This window comes from Ovis canadensis, chromosome 19 (genome assembly GCF_042477335.2).
Source record: "Ovis canadensis isolate MfBH-ARS-UI-01 breed Bighorn chromosome 19, ARS-UI_OviCan_v2, whole genome shotgun sequence".
In the NCBI taxonomy this organism is placed as follows: domain Eukaryota; kingdom Metazoa; phylum Chordata; class Mammalia; order Artiodactyla; family Bovidae; genus Ovis; species Ovis canadensis.
This window is the reverse complement of record NC_091263.1, coordinates 57069134-57089641: the sequence shown is the minus strand read 5'-3', so window position 1 is coordinate 57089641 and position 20508 is coordinate 57069134. Positions and strand designations below refer to the sequence as shown.

The window sequence follows — 20508 nt, the reverse complement described above, 5'->3', positions numbered from 1 at the left end:
AGTCTCTTCAATAAGTAGTGCTGGGAAAACTTTACAGCTACATGTGAAAGAATAAAATCAGAACATTCTCCAACACCAGACACAAAAATAAACTCAAAATGGATCAAATACCTAAATGTAAGGCCTGACACTATAACACTCTAAGGAGAAAACACAGAGTAGAACACTGACAAAAATCACATCAATATCTTTTTGGATCCACCTGCTAGTATTATGAAAATAAAAACAAAAATAAACAAAGGCGACCTAATTAAACTAAAAGCTTCTACACAGAAAAGGAAACCATAAACAAAATGAAAAGACAACCCAGAGAATGAGAAAAAATGTTTGCAAAGTGACCAGCTATGCAAACAGACCAAAATATGCAAACAGTTCATGCAATTCTATGTCAAAACAGCCAAACAACTCAATCAAAAACTGGACAGAAGATCTAAACAGACATTTTTCCCAAAGAAGACATACAGATGGCCAAAAAGCACATGAAAAGATGCTCAATATGACTAGTTATCAGAGAAATGCAAATCAAAACTACAATGAGATACCACCTCACATCAGTCAGAGTAGCCATTATCATAAAGTCTACAAACAATAAACAGTGGAGAGGGTGTGGAGAAAAGGGAAACCTCCTACCTTTTCAAATCATAGGCTCTTCATTATTAAATTCAGGATCCTTTGATATTTTCTTAAACAGATGAAATTTGTTTTCTCCCCTTAGGGAAATGCCAGACTACAGTATATCCAGAAATACTATTAAATTAGTTTAATTACTTCATGTCGACTTGATATGTCACTGCTCTTTAATGCAAAAACTGCCAGTTGTAATTAATGACTCTTAGCACTGTGTCAATTGATCAAATGTCTAATACACATATAACATTGAAAGAAGTTCTATATATCTTACAGCAATTCAGTAGAGAAGTCTTGTCCCAGGGGTATGTAAATCTGAAGTACAAGAAACCTCTGGATCAGTCCAACTAAAATGAAAGGAGGAAAATATACGTTTGTATGTCCGAATTATTTGTATGTACATATAAACAAAACAATCACATGCCATCAATATGCTGAAGCTTTTATCATTTCAATAATATACACAATTGCAAGAACACTATTCTGAGTTACAATCTCACTACAAAAGAAAAAAAAATGATGAAATCAAATCCAACTCTAACAACAAATGCTGTCTTTTAAAGTCCCATCTGTGGGCTTGGTGAAATCTTTATGAAAATTTATAAAATAACACTTTTTTATTTACTGTTTTTATTAGGTTGCAAGAAAGCGTACACATTCAATACACACATATAAAACTGAACTATAGGTTTTCTCATTAAGGCGGTCATAAAAGCATGTAGCAATTATTCTTACTGACAATTTTAACTGTATTTAACAACTTAACAAAAAATAATAGAACAGAAAAATAGTTGATGAGCCATATCTAGTTCATATGGTTTTAAATGTGTCTAAAATGAGATAGATGGAGGAACATATTTTCAGTTAAATACTTTTTGTTAATTTAAAATATATTTAATTTAATGCTCACAAATTAAAAACTTATAGCTTTTATTCCCTATCACCAGCTTCATCTGAATTAAAAATACCTGGAGAAAGACCTATGGCACTTTTGATAACTGAAGTCTACAACTGCTTCAAAAATATGGGGAGGGAGGTGGGAGGGGGGGTTCAGGATTGGGAACATGTGTACACCCATGGCAGATTTATGTTGATGGATGGCAAAACCAATACAGTATTGTAAAGTAAAATAAAGTAAAAAAAAAAAATCAACTGATTTTGTATTACCTCTTTAGACCTATTCACTTAATTCTTTTCCTCTCAGCTTTTGAACTTTCACTTGATATCTCAATTATGATGCTTTTAGAGAATGTTTTAGTATCACTTCCTCCTGAAACATGACTTCCAGGAATTTGTTTTTTCCCTAATATGGAATGTTGCTTAGGAAGTGGAGATGTCTTGATACAACTGTGAACCTCTCCTACAAATCTAATAGTATAAGCCAATACGTGGAGAAAACACTTCAAGAAAGGTAACTGGTCTAACATGAATGCTGTTTTCTGTTCATTCCAACTTAGCAGACTTAACATATTTAAGTATTTTAAAGTAACAATTTATATTTGGATAGTCTACATATAAAAACATTCTGGTTTAGAATTCTTATGTTAAATTTTTTACAACATTCCATTAAATAGTGCCTATATTTTACTTCAAATCTAGTTTCTAAGTAATAAACATATTTGACCAAATGTGCTTAATATTTTAAAAATCAAACATACAAGGATAAATTGTACTTAAAGTACTAAGCTGCAAACAGTCATCAGTAAAGGTAACAGTCTCTGATCTTAGAAAATTCTCCAGGAATCAGGTTCTACCACATTTATGGGAACAGACAACAAGACAACTAGAGCTCTGGACCACAAAACCAAAATCAAATACCCAAATGAGGCCAACTTAAGTAAAAGACCATTAATCAATCTCTCTCATGTATCTTCCATTGATTGGCCCTACAGTATTTTTTCCACTGCAGAAAGGCCCCATAAAGAGAGCTGAGAGAGCACTGGGATAAATGAAATCTCTCTTTACAAAAGGTCCTAATTTATGTCACAGATCTCACTGAATCAGCAACTGTTCTCTTCAAACACAAAGAGCTACACACATAGGGCATTTCTGTATGAACATTTTTAGATATGAAAGATGCTTGCCCTCAAAAAAAAAGAAAGTATTGTAATTCAACTCTCTCACATATAGAAGCCCTAGTTTCCAAAAGGCTTCACTTCTAAGATTAAAAGAAGTATGACAATACCATACGGTAATGATCTGACAAAGGAAAAAGTACTCTAATAACATTTGACAGACACTGATCCTGTGTGTCAGAAATGCTAAATAAACTCTATAGCAACATTTTTTCTTCCAGTGGCTGAGTAAATTTAAACTGACTCTTTGGCCAAGTAAATTTAAACTGATTCTTCATGTCTACATTATATTTAAAATCACTCTAAGCAATGCTGGAACTATTGTTAAGTCAGAAAATGCCCATCAAGTATGTAAAATTCATAAAAATTCACTTTTTTACTGAAATATGCAGGTTTCTGCAGTTTCATAATATGTTCTCTGCCCGGGACAAAAGCTACCTCTATTTTTAAGAGGTCAGATCCTTTCTTCTTTTGAATAGTGGTTTTACAGTTGTTCCATTACAGCAAATCACAGTTGTATACCTCAACATACACTTTGCAAGTGTTCTGCTGTCCAAAGTGTTGGGACCAAACACAGTGCAGTAACCTTCTGTAACTTGGTAACAGTAACTTGAAGGTACTTCCTGATGCTACTGGAGTCCTGATACAGACAGGACTCTAAAATGCACCTTAGCTGCTGAAGCACAGAAAACAGGAAACAATTATGGCTTCATAATGGGTTATTCCACACCCCTTGCGCACATCGGAAAACCTGTTTGGGCCTTTTTACTTTTCATATGTAAAACTGGGTTGATAATTTAGGTTTACCCCTCACAGAATCATTTGTATAAATCAAATGAGATCTATCATTCAATAAAGATTTATTGGGCATCTACTATGAAAAAGACTCAGTGTTAAAGCTTTCATAGTGAATAGGACAGACATGCTCTCTGCTCTCTTGGAACTTACATACTAGGTTTCATGAAGGAGAAGGTCACATTGCTATGAAAGCCTATATAATCCTGAGTCATTGGGAGGAAGAGTATGATGAGTGGAGGTTTTCTTGTAGAAGTAACAGCGGAGTTCAATTAGGAATAACAGCAGAGATTGACTGGGCAAGGAAGATAGGGGCAGAGGAGAGGAAAAAATATCAAATAGAGAGGGAATACTCACAAGCTGGAATCAAGACTGCCGGGAGAAATACCAATAACCTCAGATATGCAGATGATATCACCCTTATGGCAGAAAGTGAAGAGGAACTAAAAAGCCTCTTGATGAAAGTGAAAGAGGAGAGTGAAAAAATTGGCTTAAAGCTCAACATTCAGAAAACGAAGATCATGGCATCCGGTCCCATCACTTCATGGGAAATAGATGGGGAAACAGTGGAAACAGTGTCAGATTTTATTTGGGGGGGCTCCAAAATCAATGCAGATGGTGACTGCAGCCATGAAATTAAAAGACGCTTACTTCTTGGAAGGAAATTTATGATCAACCTAGATATCATATTCAAAAGCAGAGACATTACTTTGCCAACTAAGGTCCGTCTAGTCAAGGCTATGGTTTTTCCAGTAGTCATATATGGATGTGAGAGTTGGACTGTGAAGAAGGCTGAGCGCCGAAGAATTGATGCTTTTGAACTGTGGTGTTGGAGAAGAGTCTTGAGAGTCCCTTGGACTGCCAGGAGATCCAACCAGTCCATTCTGAAGGAGATCAGCCCTGGGATTTCTTTGGAAGGAATGATGTTAAAGCTGAAACTCCAGTACTCTGGCCACCTCATGCAGAGTTGACTCATTGGAAAAGACTCTGATGCTGGGAGGGATTGGGGGCAGGAGGAGAAGGGGACGACAGAGGATGAGATGGCTGGATGGCATCACTGACTTGATGGATGTGAATCTGAGTGAACTCCGGAAGTTGGTGATGGACAGGGAGGCCTGGCGTGCTGCGATTCATGGGGTCGCAAAGAGTCGGATACGACTGAGTGACTGAACTGAACTGATAGATTAGATTAGATGAACTTAAAGGCCTAAAGGACTGACAGGAGAGACAGAAGGGGAAAAGGAGTAGGGGATATGTCTGGCAAATAGTCAGGGACGTGGGGCCAAAAGCCCTGTGAAAGATACAGATCATCCTAAAATCAACAGGAAGCCACTCATCCATTCATTCAATAAAGATCTAGTGAATGTTTACTATGTGCCAGGCACTGTTCTAGGTGAACAAAGTGGACTAAGTTTCTGTGTTGGTAGGTCTTAGTTTCTGGTGATGGTGGAAAAAAACAATAAAAGAACATACTAAACAGCAAGTTCAAGGTGATAATTATTGTAGGAAAATGGACAGCAGGGTACAGGAGATCAAGAATGCAGACGGGATACAAAGCACAGGTTGTAATTTAAGTATGGGCAAGCATGGTCCTCACTGAGAAGATGATACTTTATTTGGTGAAGGCCTGAAGGGGAGAGAGTGAGCCATGTAGCTACTTGGAAAAAGAAAGCCCTAGGCAGAGGGTATGGCTTGCGCACAAGTGCTAAGGTACCAGACTGTGGCTGAAAACAGCAAAGAGACCTGTACGATGGAAGCGAGTGAACAAGGCAAAGTAACAGGAGGTAAGATCAGAGTTAAGAGAACATCAGATACTACAGCGCCCTATAGATGTTTGGGTTTTACCCAGAGAGAGATGGGGCATTTTCAGCAGAAGAGTGCTTGATTTAAAAGTATTGGTCTGGCTGCTAAATTGACAATGGACTGTGGGGAGGCAAGTCAGAAACAGAGACTAATTAGAAGGCTACTGCAATACTGCAGGAGAAGGCAATGGCACCCCACTCCAGTACTCTTGCCTGGAAAATCCCATGGACATGGTAGGCTGCAGTCCATGGGGTTGCTGAGAGTTGGACATGACTCAGTGACTTCACTTTCACTTTTCACTTTCATGCATTGGAGAAGGAAATGGCAATCCAGTGTTCTTGCCTGGAGAATCCCAGGGACGGCGGAGTCTGGTGGGCTGCCATCTATGGGGTCTCACAGAGTCAGACACGACTGAAGCAACTTAGCAGCAATACTGCAAGATAATGGTGGGTGGCAGCAGGGAAAGTAGCAAGAGGCAGTCAAACTCTAAAACTAATTTAAAGATAGAGCCAACAAGATTTTCTTGATGGTTAAATGAAAAGAAGGAAAAAATTAAGATGATTTAAGATTTTTTTGGGTGAGCAACTGAAAGACAACTTGCTAACAACTGAGATGGGGCAGTCTGCAGGAGGAACAAAAATTTCCAAGGGAAAGCTATCCACGTAGAAATGTCAACAAAGCAATCGAATATACAAATCTGGAGTTTGGGACACAAGTCAGTGATAAGAATGCAAGCTGGTACACAGCAGAGATGAAATTTAAAGCCATCAGACTAGAGTCTGAAACTAAAGAACTAAATGTAGTTTAGTGTTAAGAAGGTCAAAGACTAAGTCCAGAGGCATTGCCACATTAAGTTGGGTTGGAGAGAAGAGGAAGAACCACGAAAGGACACAGAAGAAAGACCAGTGAAGTAGGAAAAAGAAAAACAAACAAAAAATCCAGGAGTATGGGCATCCTGGAAGATGAGTGGAGAAAGTACAATATATATCAAGTAGAGGATGTCAATTTTTGTCAACGCTGCTGCTAAGTTGAACAAGACGAGAGCTGAGAACGGGCCACTGGATTCAAGAAGAGAAAGAGCGCTAGAAACCTCGACAAGAGCGCTGTCAATAGAGTGGTAAAGTCAAAGCCACTGAAGGGTTTTAGAAAGAGGAAATCGTAAGAAGTTTGTTTCAAAGAATTACAAAAAGTTAGGGCAGGGGTAGCCTGAGGGGAACCTCATAAAGATGACCTCATCCACCAGAGCAGCTGAAACTTAGATCAACACACAGCTTCAGGGATGCTGATCCCAAGACACACACCATTTGCTTAAGATGTCACAGGCAGAGAAAAGTATGGTTTCAAATATAAGCCTCAAATAGAAAGTCCCCAGGGAGACCATCCAAATGACAGCTATTTACATGTAATAGAGTTTCTTTTCATATGGGCATCTCTGTATATATATATGATACACTAAGTTAGGGGTACAAAGTAAACGATGCAAGAGTTCTGTCGTGGAGAAACACACAAGCTGATAATCACATCTTCCTTTATTTGACAATATACAGTTTAAAAAAAAACACTCTGACATATTCAGAGATGCTCAAATATAATTCAGAATATTACTATTTAAAATTAAAATTTTAAAATACTGAATTTCATTATTAAAATTCCTTCATAGGTACTTAATACAGTAGGAAATACATATGAAGTGTCTAATGTCAAGTTGGCAAAAATAAAGTGGGTTTTTACTCTTAAAGTAGGAATGCAAAATGGTAATTGAACTTATTTTAGAATCCTTAACTTAAAGTCAATTCTTTATTCAAAGCATGCCATTAAATTTAAATTTAACCACAACAACTTCACATAGGTCATTTTATAGAAGGGAAAATAATTATAAGTTGCTATTATCAAAAATTCCAAGTAATTAATCTTAAAGGCATTAGTACAGGGCAGACTATATAAACTGCTTCATTTGTTATAGGGCTGTACATGCTACAGAAAAAGATTAATTTTTAATTGCAGGACACTGTACAAGAAATACATTAAAAGATTTTTCTTTCTTCGAGTTAAAACAATCATCTTTCCATTTTTAAAAAGCAATTATAACACATTAAATTTGTTTTATTTCTTAAAAAAAAACATAGATAAAAGTAGGCAAGGGGAGCTTGTCTTTAATTACTGAGCCTTTGTTAGAGGAGAAATCTTTCTCAGGGCCACCTGAGAAAGGTTATTAGAAGTGATTTGATTTTGTCAATAACATCATCATGGGCATAGATGCTAAAGGCATCAAGGGATGTAGAGGCCAACAATAATAAAAAAGAACTAAATTGGTTTAGAGCAAAGTCATGTTCCTGAATATCAGATGTGCTCATTTACAGTCAATAGTCTTAAAAAAGATGGTCCATGTTTCTTGTTAAAAATAATCGACATTTTCAGACATGTTTCCATGGCTTATCTCAGTTCACGTTATTTACCAGTACAGATTTATGGAGAAATTAAAAAAAAAATCTCTGCTATTAAAAAATGCAAACTATGAGGAAATCATAGTTTTAAAATGGTAATAAACTAATAACAATTATTTTAACAATGACTATCCCTTCTCTTTGAAGTTGTTTTTTATTTTATTCAGAAAGATACCATTTTAAAATAAATCATCTTTCAACTATAATTTCTATGGCTTGATTTATGTCTTAGAAATCTAAAATATGCATGTAGTAGCTTGAAATAGTAGATAAAACACAGAGTCTATAAAGGTTTAGAAAACAGGATTAAAATGAGAAAATCAGATACCAAGACTAGGTCTTTTCATAGTTCATGGTACACAACAGGTATTCAATAAATGTTCTTAATGAAAGAAGAAGTAAATAATGAATGTAAAAAATAACTGATTACCTACATTGGTTAAAACACAATAGATGAATATAGGACAAGGTTAATGAAAATATGGTTAATCATTTTGATAATTTACATTTCTTAAATCACATCAGGGTATGCAGAGCCTAATTTTGTGGCAAAGCATTGAATTTTAACCCCAGTTTGGCCAACAGTTAGGCTTCTGATCAGAAATTTAGGTGATCACTCAGGGTTCCTTCTGCTTTAAACCACTATTCCTAATTCCCAGAACAGATAAGAACTGAAATCTATTTTGGCGTTTTTTGTTAAATCACATACTCATATCTTTACTTATTAGATATGAATATTTCTAAAGGTATGTAAGTTGATATATTACTAAGTAAGCCTTATATAGTATTTCACATATATTTCCCCTCAAAAATCAATTCACTATAAGAACTCACGAGTTTATTTCAAAGTATAGCCTTAACAACCTGAGCTCTTGATGAGGAATCAACCTTAATGTGTTCATCCATAAAAGACTTATTTGTCAGGATTAAAAGAATTTTAAAAAATGAAATGCTTAGAAAGTCACTGGCACATAGTTAAGTGCTTAATAAACATCATTACTATTCTAATGAAATAATCTTATACATATTTTGTAATTTAGAAGGTTAAATAATCTTCTAAATCTTCTTTAAAAATAGAAGTATATTTCTAATAAACAATGAAGCAGAATCTTTTTCAAAAGCCTGGTATAAAGTTACTCTTTAAATTAAAAAAAAAAATCTTATTACTATACATCAACAGATGCCAGTAAAAGCCAAACTTACACGTCTGTTTATGAGACTTAACAGTTTCACTTTAAGCATCAAATGTTAAGCTTCAATGTTAAAAATCTTACTTACGGATTTGCTTATTCTCCTTTGGTAACTGTATTTTATTTGTTTGGCTGCTGCCTTCCAGTACAAACACAAAACTTTTAACTTCTTTATCAAATTCCTACAGAACAAAATTGAACACAGTGGTAATTGTGTGTTTTATTTGACTTTTATTATAAAATTGAAGTAGCAAGCCCATACAAAAAGCCCCACACTCAAATGACTTAAAAATAGTCCCAGGTCTTAATGATGCTGCTAAGACTTGCTGGGAATTGGAATACAGAAGCCACACTTAGCTACTTGGCAAATTCTCTTCTATATCCAGACACTCTTTCTCCAAATAATAAGTTTTCTAATGTCAGGGATTCCCAAGTTACTAATTTAGAGTTTCCAGAGTTCAGGTATCCTTCCCCTCTATAATCAATGTATTTCTGTCTAATAGCACAGGCTGAACATTGCTCTCTGTTAACAGTACAATAAACCATCTAAATTATGTTGTATCTAGTCTGGATGTTTCTTGGTTTCAAGCCATGGCTCATATAGAATTAATCAGTGCCTTATTTTACCAGTCTTCTAATGTGAAGTTCCATACATCATTTACTTAATATCAGTACAAACTAAAGTGTTACAACCAAGGAAGGTTATCTAAAAAACAAACATAAACAACACACACCTGGATGTGAAAAACTTGTTATACATGAGAATACAATTTCTATCAAAGTATTAATGCAAATTGTTATTATTATTTTTTAATCTTGAAGCAAATTTCCAATCTTTAAATACAAAGACCCCTTTTCCACAAAGAAACCTTCATATATCCTCTTCCTTTTGGTACATGTTTTAAAAATACACTGTAACCAATGGTTGCTAAGGATTAAGTAACATTTAAATAAATTTGTATTATATTTAACACAATAACATCTCTCATGTATTTGCAATGAACATAGAGTATATTATTTATTTCATCTGCACACATATTGGGCATACACTAAAACCTTTTAACAGCTTATCAAAAGCTCCAACATGACCTAAACCCTTCTTTAGTCCAGCCCCTGCCCAGTTTTTCTAACTTCATCTCTTGCTTCACACTCTCCTCCACTCTGCATCCTAGCCTCTAGCCTTCCAGCAGTTTCTTAAAAATTCTAAGTTCTCTCTAAAGCAAGGACTTTATACCTGCTTTTATCATTGTCTGAAATTATCTCTCTACCAGCTCCATCTGGTGCCCAGTTAGCTAGAGATCAAATATTATTTCCTCAGGGGACCCTTTCCTGACCTATCTGCTCTATACCCTCACAGCACCTATTTACTTTCATTCATAGTAAAAGCTATAAAATTTTGAGCAAGTCACTTAACCTTATCATGCCTATAAGATAAACATAAGTGTACTTTATGAAATACAAGGTTATTGTACAGACTATATAACATGTAATTTGCTCAATCCTATGGTTGGCAAATAGTAAGCACTCAATTAACAGTAGTTTAAAAAACTATCCATAGTATAAAGTCTCTAGAAAGATATTTTTCTCTCAACTGTACAAGAAAGAAGAGAAAGAGAAAAAGGCAAGGATATGGATTTTTAGGTCTGGTGGTCAAGAGGCTGAGGTAGTTCCTACCTGTTTTATTGGTTTTCCCTGTGAAATGGGGGGTGAAGTCTTCTGGTAAATGAGGGAGGAGGGCCTGTCTTGGGGGTGGGTTGGGGGTAGGGGGTAAGGAATTTATGGCTAGAAACCTGAAAGATACTAGAGAAAGAATCATTTTAGAGACCAGGAGAACAAGATTAGGTTCTTGAGCTGTTCATACTTAATCCACAGCATTAACAACCTGAAAGACTATAGATATTTTCTCCAAAGGTATTGTGAAGCCCATATGCAGACACAGGAAAGAGACGTGATCAGGAATTCAGAAACAGTTGGCATTTCCTAGACAGGCATGATGAAAGGAGAAGGAACAGGGCATTCAAGGTCTTGACTGGGAAGTGACTGAAATTTTGGACCATGGATTCTGGGCTAGAGAGAAAAAGAAAGTGAAGACAGACTAAGTGAGTAAGTAGGTAAGTAAGTAAATCAGTCTAAACACTGAGAAAAAAGTAGAATGGTCAATGGCCTAATAGTCACAATTAGGTTGAAGAACAAATAGAGTGGGAGTAACTAGGCAAGCAACATTAAGAATCGAAGACTTAAGGTCTCAGGAATTTCAGAGGCCATGCAGTTTCAGTGAGAAGGTACAAAGTGTGACAGAGGGAAACAGTGCTGAAGTAGAGTGGAGAAGGTCATGAGAGAGGAAGTCAAGAAAATGAGAAGCCCAGGGTTTGAAGATTTTCCTCACAGATACTGAAGTCGCCTAAAACAACAGCAGGACTTGACACGTAGAGAAGGGCTATGAGCTGTGTGCCAAAGTCTTCAATGAGGAGGGGTATCTCAAAGGGCTGAAGCCAGGAGTCATGAAAGGGTTTTGAAGTGAATGAACAGATAAACCAGTTCTGAAACCTTACCAAGTCCTTTTTGTTATAATCTTTAGTCTCATTTCTTTCCCGGATTTAGCTGGCTTTAATTTCTAACACTTACTTTCCAAATCACAGATGGACTGCCGAGGATCTTCCATTTTGCTCCAGGATTTTTACCCTGGGCACTAAAGATTTCAACAAATGCACCTCCCTAGGGTGAAAAAAAAATTTTTTAATTGCAGTGAAAGACAATGCTAAGAAGGAGGAAATAATATCTACCACATAGTCTATAACCACTGTTCTGGGAATCTGTCAGTAAAGTAGATCTGAGAGGAAACATTATCCTTGTTATTATTCCTTTATATCTTGGGTGTATCTAAGCAACAACTGTTCTGATTCAAGTCACCTCAAGTTAATAGTTTAAGAAATTTTTTTTTGAAAGCAAATATTAAATAAATTTCAAGCTATACAAACTTTACAATCTCTCAGTGTAAGATTCATTTACTTAATGTATATAGTTCATGCTCACAAAATATTTTATTCAATACACACTAAAGGGTCAAAACTCAACTCTCAGGCAAGGCCAATCAAACTGGATAATTATCTCTGGCTACAAGCTTTTTAGTCACACTAACCTGAGTTCCAATACCAGTTCTTCCATTTATTAACTGACCTTGGAGATACTTAACTTCTTGATTCTCCTTCTGTAAAATGGGTTGTCAGATTACACAGGACAGTAAACATAAACCACCACATTCAGGACCTTGCATAGAGCTCATCAGTTCCAATAATGATTATTCAAAAAAAAAAAAAAAAGGCAAATTGAATAGTACTGGGTCAATTAAAAAAAGCTTGAACTTGGAGAGGGAGGGATTCTTATTTTAAGAATTCCTATACGATTTTTAAAATATATTTAACACAATTTGGTGATCTACAAAATATGTACAAAAAAAGAGAATTATTTCTATAGACATGCTAAATGTTCCCTATTGTAATCCTGAGAACATGGAGGGACATGCTCACATAAAATCATGAAACACATTACTGAACGTCCATAAGCTTTAATTATAAAAGAGAGGCATTATAAATGATTGTCTCTAAGGCAGAGTTTACTGAAAGAAACTGAGAACCTGAGCGTAAATATGATTTCTTTTATGGCCTGTTAATTTATAAGCAGCAGATAAGCAACTGTCTGATTTTCATAAAGTGTACAGCTTTTAATTTTTCTCAAATACAAAGATATTTTTGCTTCTGTGTTTTAACATACAATCACTTGAAGCTGAGACATTTAATGTCTTCTTGAGCGAGTGTTATGTGCAAACTGAGGAAAAGAATTACTATAGCTTCTGAAGTCAGGGTATATTTCACTGTGAATTTTAAATTTGAGGAAGTTTTTTTTTTTTTTTTAGAAAAATCCATATACCTGAAGAGACAGAAAGATATACCTCCCCTGTGCCCATTCCTATCACCTGTTTCCCACACTGGACACAGATTTTTATAGAACAATATATATTTTACCTATGTTAAGCGAAAGAAGCTCTCTAAAATTGTTCTAACACATTTAATGACATCAAATGTAAAAGAAGAGAACTGTGGAACACTCTGAGGAGACTCGTAAGAAGGCAGGTAGTAGTATATGGTGAAAAGCAAACAAAGCGTGGGGCCTTTCTTGACAGTCCAGGAGTCTCTGCTTCCAACGCGGGGGGTACCAGTTCCACCTCAGATTGAGAAACGAAGCTGTACCGCAGCAACTACTGAGCCTGCGCACTAGAGAGCCTGGACACTACAAAAATCATACATTTGCTTATGCGTTGCTTATAAATTAACAGGCCATTAAAGAAAATCATATTTATGCTGTTTCTTTCAGCAAACTTCCTTAGAGACAATCATCTATAATGCCTCTCTTTTATAATTAAAGCTTATGGGCATTCAGTAATGTGTTTTGTGATTTTATGTGAGCATGTCCCTCCATGGTCTCAGGATCACAGTAGAGAACATTTAGCATGACTATAGAAATATTTCTTTTTTGTACAAATAGATGTCCAAATTGTATTAAATATATAAAAATCTTATAGGAATTCTTAAAGTAAGAATCACTCCAAGTTCAAGCTTTTTTACCCAGTACAATTCAATTTGCCCTTTTTTTGAATAATCATTACTGGTACTAATGAACTCTGTGTTCACCCAGCGCAGCCAAAACATAAAAGCAACGAAGAGGTGACCAGCAGAGGACTGTTCCAGCACAGGGACAAATTTGTTCCTAACAGCAGTACTAAGATGGCAGACACATGGAAAGTGTAACCTCAGGTACAGGTAGGAGGGCATGAGACTGGAGCCAAGGAAGAGCAGGGAGATGCCCAGTTAGGTGAGGAAAGCTGGAGAGCTTTGAGAACTATTCAGGGTAGGCACGGTGACTGAAGAGCCAGAAGCAGTTTCCCTCAGTGTGTTATCTGGACCACCTGCATCTGAATCAACTGCGGAAAGGTTCTATGAAGGTAAATTAACTATTCCATCGACAGAGATTCTGATTCACTCTATTTGAGGGTGAGGATCAGGAAATTCGTATTTTTACACGTACTCCAAATAATCTTCATGCACCGCATGTTTGAGAATCACTAACCCCCCGTTTGGGGCGGGGGGTAGAAAATAGCACATGGCCAAAGTGCTTATGCTCTTTCTGGGCTGAACCCATTCATGCATTCACTTATTTACTCTCTTCTCAATAGCGTCCGAGTTACCAGAGTGCCTCAAAATTGGTAAAACTCAAGATTGGTGGGTCCTGTCCTCAAGTTTCTGGTCCAGGAGGTCTGGTTGAGGGTTTAAGACTGCATTTCAGTCACAAACACAGGCATCCCTACACCTTGAGAAGCACGGAACTGTTGAGTGAACAAAAATCAAATCATATCCCCACACAGCTGCCTTTTTTTTTTTTTTGGTGAGGGAGGAGGGTCAAGAGCACTTACCCAGTAATTCCTTCCTACCCCTAAAAAGACAGTATTATTTGGGGATGTGGGGTAGGGAGTGGGTGGCTGAGAGTTGTCAACAGAACGTGAGCTACCTCACCCGAGAGGAGAACTAGACAGGATGGACAGCCGTTTCGGGTTACCTGGTACTCATTTTTGAACATTCCCGCAGGGGGCCCAGGGCTTGAGGGGCACGGAGTTCAGGGCTTCCAGAAAAACAGCTCGACACAGACGGCTGGAAGTCGGCGGGAGGGCGTGAAGCTCGGGGCCCGACGGCCAAGGAAGGGCTTCGTGCTCCGTCGCGACTCCCAGGCTCTTCTCAGCACTTAGCTCCACCTCAGACCCGCGACCCGAACCATCACGACCCAGCCGCCAGGGTGCCCGGGTCTGTGAGGGCACAGCTCCCGGCGGTAGCCGGGGATGAAGTGTGTGCGTAATCTACGTGACGGGACACACAGACGCCGAGCCTCGGACAACCGCCCGCCCGCTAGCCCGGGAAAGGCGAGCGCGTTCCCGCCGCCGTCCCGCCCCCGAATCCTCTCGGAAAAGGGCGGGGGCGAGAAGGACGGACCTTCCGACCGCGCCCATTGGTTCCCAGTAGGCGCCAGCGCGTGGCGCTGTCTGAGCGTCACGCTGAGGGACACGTGAGACTACGGAATGACGTAGGCGTTGCCCAGGCAACCGAGGGTCTCCCGCGGAAAGGGTGGAACGTCCAATCTGATACCCTCACTCTGGTCAGGTAGTGATTTGTGTCTACAAAGATAAGTGAAAACTTAACCTGGCTTAACAACTACCACAAATGCTGGACTTTTCTAGAAAACATATCACATCGACTTGGTCTCTCGTCGTGAACACTGACTAGTGATAGGTTGCTGAAGAGTCATGGACTCAGAGAACCAAGTTTCTAAACGTGGCTTCAGTCAGTTCTAGGGTCGCCAGACCCTTTCATTGCTTCAAAAGGTCCAAGGAGGTAAGAGTATTTACTCAAGGTCACTGCACGCTTCAAAAAGCCAAGGTTTTTTTTTGCTCCAGATAATAAAGACATGAGGCAGGCGCTGGCTTAAGTTTGGTTCTGAGTTGGAAACACTCTTAAAGTGTAAGATTTTTTTAAAAAAGTACCTTCTCGCTCTCTCCTTTTTTAAATAGCTTGTTTATTTATTTGGCTGTGACAGGTCTTAGTAGCAGCACAGGGGATCGTCCTTGCCCTGCTCACGCTCCAGTACTGGTGACCGGAAGGCTCTAGGCCTGTGGGATCTTAGTTTCCCAGGTGACCAAGGGCTAAAGAATGTCTGCCAATGCAGTAAATGGAAGAGGCATAGGTTCGATTCCTGGGTTGGTAAGATCCCCTGGAGTAGGAAACAGCAACGTACTCCAGTAGTCTTGCCTGGAAAATTCCATGGCCAAAGGATCCTGGCAGGCTACATGGGGGGTCACAAAAGATTTGGACACTATTGAGCACACAGCATTCATGTGGGGTCTTACTTTCCCCAGGAGGAATTGAGTCTGTGACCCCTGTATTGCAAGGTGGCTTAACCACTGAATCACCAGGCAAGTCCCCAGTGTCAGTATTAATGTCAGCTCAGTTCAGTTCACTCACTCAGTCACGTCCGACTCTTTGGGACCCCATGGAATGCAGCATGCCAGGCCTCCCTGTCCATCACCAATTCCCTGAGTTTACTCAGACTCATGTACATCCAGTAGGTGATGCCAACCAACCATCCCATTCTCTGGCTTCCCCTTCTCCTCCTGCCCAACATCAGGGTCTTTTCCCATGAGTCAGTTCTTCCAATCAGATGTTCAAAGTATTGGCATTTAAGCTTTAGCATCAGTCCTTCCAATGAATATTCAGGACTGACTTCCTTTAAGATGGACTGGTTGTAGCTCCTTGCAGTCCAAGGGACTCTCAAGAGTCTTCTCCAACACTGTAGTTCAAAAGCATCAATTCTTTGGAGCTCAGCTTTCTTTATAGTCCAACTCTCACAACCATACATAACCATGAGAAAAACCATAGTTTTGACTAGATGGACCTTTGTTGGCAAAGTAATGTCTCTGCTTTTGAATATGCTGTCTAGGTTGGTCATAACGCTTCTTCCAAGGAGCAAGAGTCATTTAATTTCATGGCTGCAATCACCATCTGCAGTGATTTTGGAACCCCCCCAAATAAAGTCTCTCACTGTTTTCACTGTTTCCCTGTCTATTTGTCGTGAAGTGATGGCACCAGATGCCATGATCTTAGTTCTCTGAGTGTTGAGTTTTAAACCAATTTTTTCACTCTTCTCTTTCACTTTCATCAAGAGTTTCTTTAGTCTTCACTTTCTGCCATAAGGGTGGTGTCATCTGCATGTCTGAGGTTATTGATATTTCTCCCAGCAATCATGATTCCAGCTTGTGCTTCCTCCAGTCCAGCGTTTCTCATGATGTACTCTGCATATAACTTACATAAGCAGGGTGACAATATGCAGCCTTGACCTACTCCTTTTCCTATTTGGAACCAGTCTGTTGTTCCATGTCTAGTTCCAACTGTTGCTTCCTGACCTGCATACCAGCTTCTCAAGGGCAGGTCAGGTGTCTGAGTATTCCCATCTCTTGAAGAATTTGCCAGAGTTTGTTGTGATTCACACAGTCAAAGGCTTTGGCATAGTCAATAAAGCAGAAATAGATGTTTTTCTGAAACTCTCTTGCTTTTTCGACGATCCAGTGGATATTGGCAATTTGATCTCTGGTTCCTCTGTCTTTTCTAAAACCAGCTTGAACATCTGGAAGTTCACAGTTCACGTATTGCTAAAGCCTGGCTTGGAGAATTTTGAGCGTTACTTTGCTAGCATGTGAGATGAGTGCAGTTGTGCAGTAGTTTAAGCATTCTTTGGCATTGCCTTTCTTTGGGATGGGAATGAAAACTGACCTTTTCCAGTCCCAAATTTGCTGGCATATTAAGTGCAGCACTTTCACAGCATCATCTTTTAGGATTTGAAATAGCTCAACTGGAATTCCATCACCTCCACTAGCTTTGTTTGTAGTGATGCTTCCTAAGGCCCACTTGACTTCACATTCCAGGATGTCTGGCTCTAGGTGAGTGATCACACCATCGTGATTATCTGGGTCGTGAAGATCTTTTTTGTATAGTTCTTCTGTGTATTCTTGCCACTTCTTCTTAATATCTTCTGCTTCTGTTAGGTCTGTATCATTTCTGTCCTTTATTGTGCCCATCTTTGCATGAAATGTTCCCTTGGTATCTCTAATTTTCTTAAAGAGATCTCTAGTCTTTCTCACTCTATTGTGTTCCTCTATTTCTTTGCATTGATCATTGAGGAAGGCTTTCTTATCTCTCCTTGCTATTCTTTGGAACTCTGCATTCAAATGGGTATATCTTTCCTTTTCTCCTTTGCCTTTCACTTCTTTTCTGTTCACAGCTATTTGTAAGGCCTCCTCAGACGACCGTTTTGCCTTTTTGAATTTCTTTTCCTTGGGGATGGTCTTGATCCCTGCCTCCTGTAAATGTCACAAACATCCCTTCATAGTTCTTCAGGCACTCTATCAGATCTAATACCTTGAATCTATTTCTCACTTCCACTGTATAATCATAAGCGATTTGATTTAGGTCATACCTGAATGATCTAGTGGTTTTCCCAACTTTCTTCAATTTAAGTCTGAATTTGGTTTATTGGTTAAGTCCTACTAATCCTACAGAGTTTACATCAAGGGTCTCTTTCTAAGGCACTCCTCTAATATCCCTGAATTGATCAGATCCCCCTATTTACATGTTCTCGTAGCATCTTAGCTCTTAGCATTATTGAAATAATTGTTGAAATTTTATATGTGTTTGTAAATTTGGCCATCTCTAATGGACTGTAGATTTCAGGAGACCAGGTACCATGTCTGTTTTCATTTGCTTGTTTTTTGCTTTTTTACCCTTGAATCCCTCCCTAATGCTTGGTATACTACTCCAACCATGTACTTGGTATAATAAAATAGTAATTGAATGAATGACTGAATCAAAGTGAGAGGAAATGAAAGGCGAATATACTCTTAAAAGACAGCCATAGTTTTCGTGTTGAGAAAACATGAAAAAAGCAATTGAAAACATATTTAGTTAATAACATAATTAATAATCTTAATTAGATTTGCTTTGTGCTCAGTTGTGTCCAACTTTTTTGCATGGGACACCTGGGATGCAGTCCTCCAGGCTTCTCTGTCCATAGCATTTTCAAAGCAAGAGTACTGGAGTGGGCTTGAATTTGCTACTCCAGGGCATTTTCCCCACTCAGGAATTGAATCTTCTTCTCTTGCATTCTAGTGCATTAGCAGGCAGATTCTTTACCACTACAGTCACCTGGGAAGCCCAAACTCAGTGTATTGATAGAGAAACTAGTTACAGAATTGAAGAGATTAACCACAGTGTATCAATGCCTTATTACTCAGATATTTTTAAGATCACCTATTTATTCAATTTAATGCTGGAAAAAAAACCAGTAAAATTTACTTCAATCTCCTTATTTTCTCGAGACAAAGGATTGTCTAAGGCCCAGCTGTCCAGGGTTTGGATCATCTCCTAATCCTCCTAAGTCATAACAAGTTCAGGAGACTTATAGTTGGATTTTTGTTATCAAGTGTGTTGTATGGCCTGTCCAGGCATTGGACAACTTGGAAGGCAACCCAACTTAGATCAAAATTGTTTTCTCTATGGTGAGAACTAATCTTGATACTGACATTGGTGGCTATAAAGCAAATATAAGCATGTGCCCTACTTTAATAATATGAACTCAAAACCACAGATAGGAAGAGATTTAATTTTATAATATCAACTGCTTTTGTTTGATTTGGTTGAATGCAAGCTGTGACTAAAAACTTGGATTTGGCTGTGACTTCAGGAATGGCTACTAGAACTAAGCAACACCCAGCCACCCACCCCCCACCGCGCCCAAACCCTGAAAAAAAACCCAGCCTGCTCAAAGCATTTTGCTTCAGCAAGTTATTTATGTATGTTATTAATGGCAGTTAAACTGTTTCTCTAATTGCTATAATTTTTAAAGAAGCTGGTACAATTAGTAATTGCATTAAATCGCCTAACTTAATTTGACAACATTAAGAATTAGTCACTTAACAAGCTTTAAAGTGCTTGTCTTTGTTCTACAAAGAAAGTAATTTGGTAGCATATTAATATTATTAAAGTATATTGGATATTTTAAATGGAATAGACTAGAAGCAGTTTTCAAGAGTCTTTGTCAATGTAGTCATTCAAGTTAGATGATATGGTTATTAATTTGACATGAGATAGTATTCTTTTGAACTAAGAAAGTATAGTATTTGCCACAGTATATTTGAAGTTTGTATTTTGGTTGCAGTTCACAATCAAATTATTTGGTGTATTGGGAAGGAAAAAAGATACTGATTTGATGATCAGAATTTATTTTGCTATGCAGTAATCTAGAAATGTTTAATACTTGGGGAGTTATTTTATTCCACATTATGAACTAAGTTTATGAATGATATTAATGCCAAGTTGCTAGAATAATTTAAAAATTGTGCCTGTTTTGTAGTTTCAAGCAAGCTGAAAAAAAAATTAATGTTATCTGAGTCATAGTCGTGTTTCATTTTTGATTTGAGAATAGTGAGTCTTTTTTTAGAAAGGTGCAATATGGGGAAAGTTTTTGAGGACTGTAAGTCTTCTCCAAAACTGTTTTTCTTTTTTTCTATCTGATCTGTGCAACTCCACAGTGACTATTTCCTGCCTGTACCTTTAGATAACCAAAATCCATGCATAAACTTGAAATTTCCAAAATGAGTTACTACCTGCAGGTTTTCTAAGGGAAAAAAAAAAAAAAAACTTTTCCAGTAGTTGAACATTTCCCTATGTATTACCTATAAATACTTTCCTAGATAAATCAGTTTTAAATAGCAAGCACGAATTTAGAAAAATGAACATATTTGTAAAATGCATCTTTGAAAAGATTAAATGAAGAGAGGTGATATTTAATGCCAGTTTGTTTTTAAATAACATAAATGCTCTTATTTTTTTTATAAAAATTAAATTAGATCTAAGTAGTAAGTTTTTCTATCCTCAATCTAAATAGCTAACTAGTGTTGACTTGTGATAACAGGGCTATAGA

The 20508-nt window shown here is 37.7% G+C and overlaps 1 protein-coding gene across 13 annotated transcripts in view; it reads right to left on the bottom strand.

Moving 5' to 3' along the window:
- Window positions 1–14943, bottom strand: part of CFAP20DC (CFAP20 domain containing) — a 261668-nt gene extending 246725 nt beyond the window's left edge. For 7 of the 13 annotated variants that reach the window (XM_069560493.1, XM_069560499.1, XM_069560490.1 and 4 more), the window contains exons 1-4: window positions 14545–14939; window positions 11560–11649; window positions 9023–9116; window positions 902–974 (exon numbers count right to left, since the gene is read on the bottom strand). Coding sequence is in view for 9 of the 13 variants with exons in the window: in XM_069560490.1 (XP_069416591.1) it covers window positions 902–974; window positions 9023–9116; window positions 11560–11649; window positions 14545–14565 (278 nt within the window). In the remaining 4 variants the exon portion in view is untranslated. Of the gene's footprint in view, window positions 1–901; window positions 975–9022; window positions 9117–11559; window positions 11650–14544 lie in introns of all 13 variants that reach the window. The other 6 variants (XM_069560489.1, XM_069560502.1, XM_069560492.1 and 3 more) reach the window with 3 other exon arrangements.
- Window positions 14944–20508: the final 5565 nt, after the last annotated feature.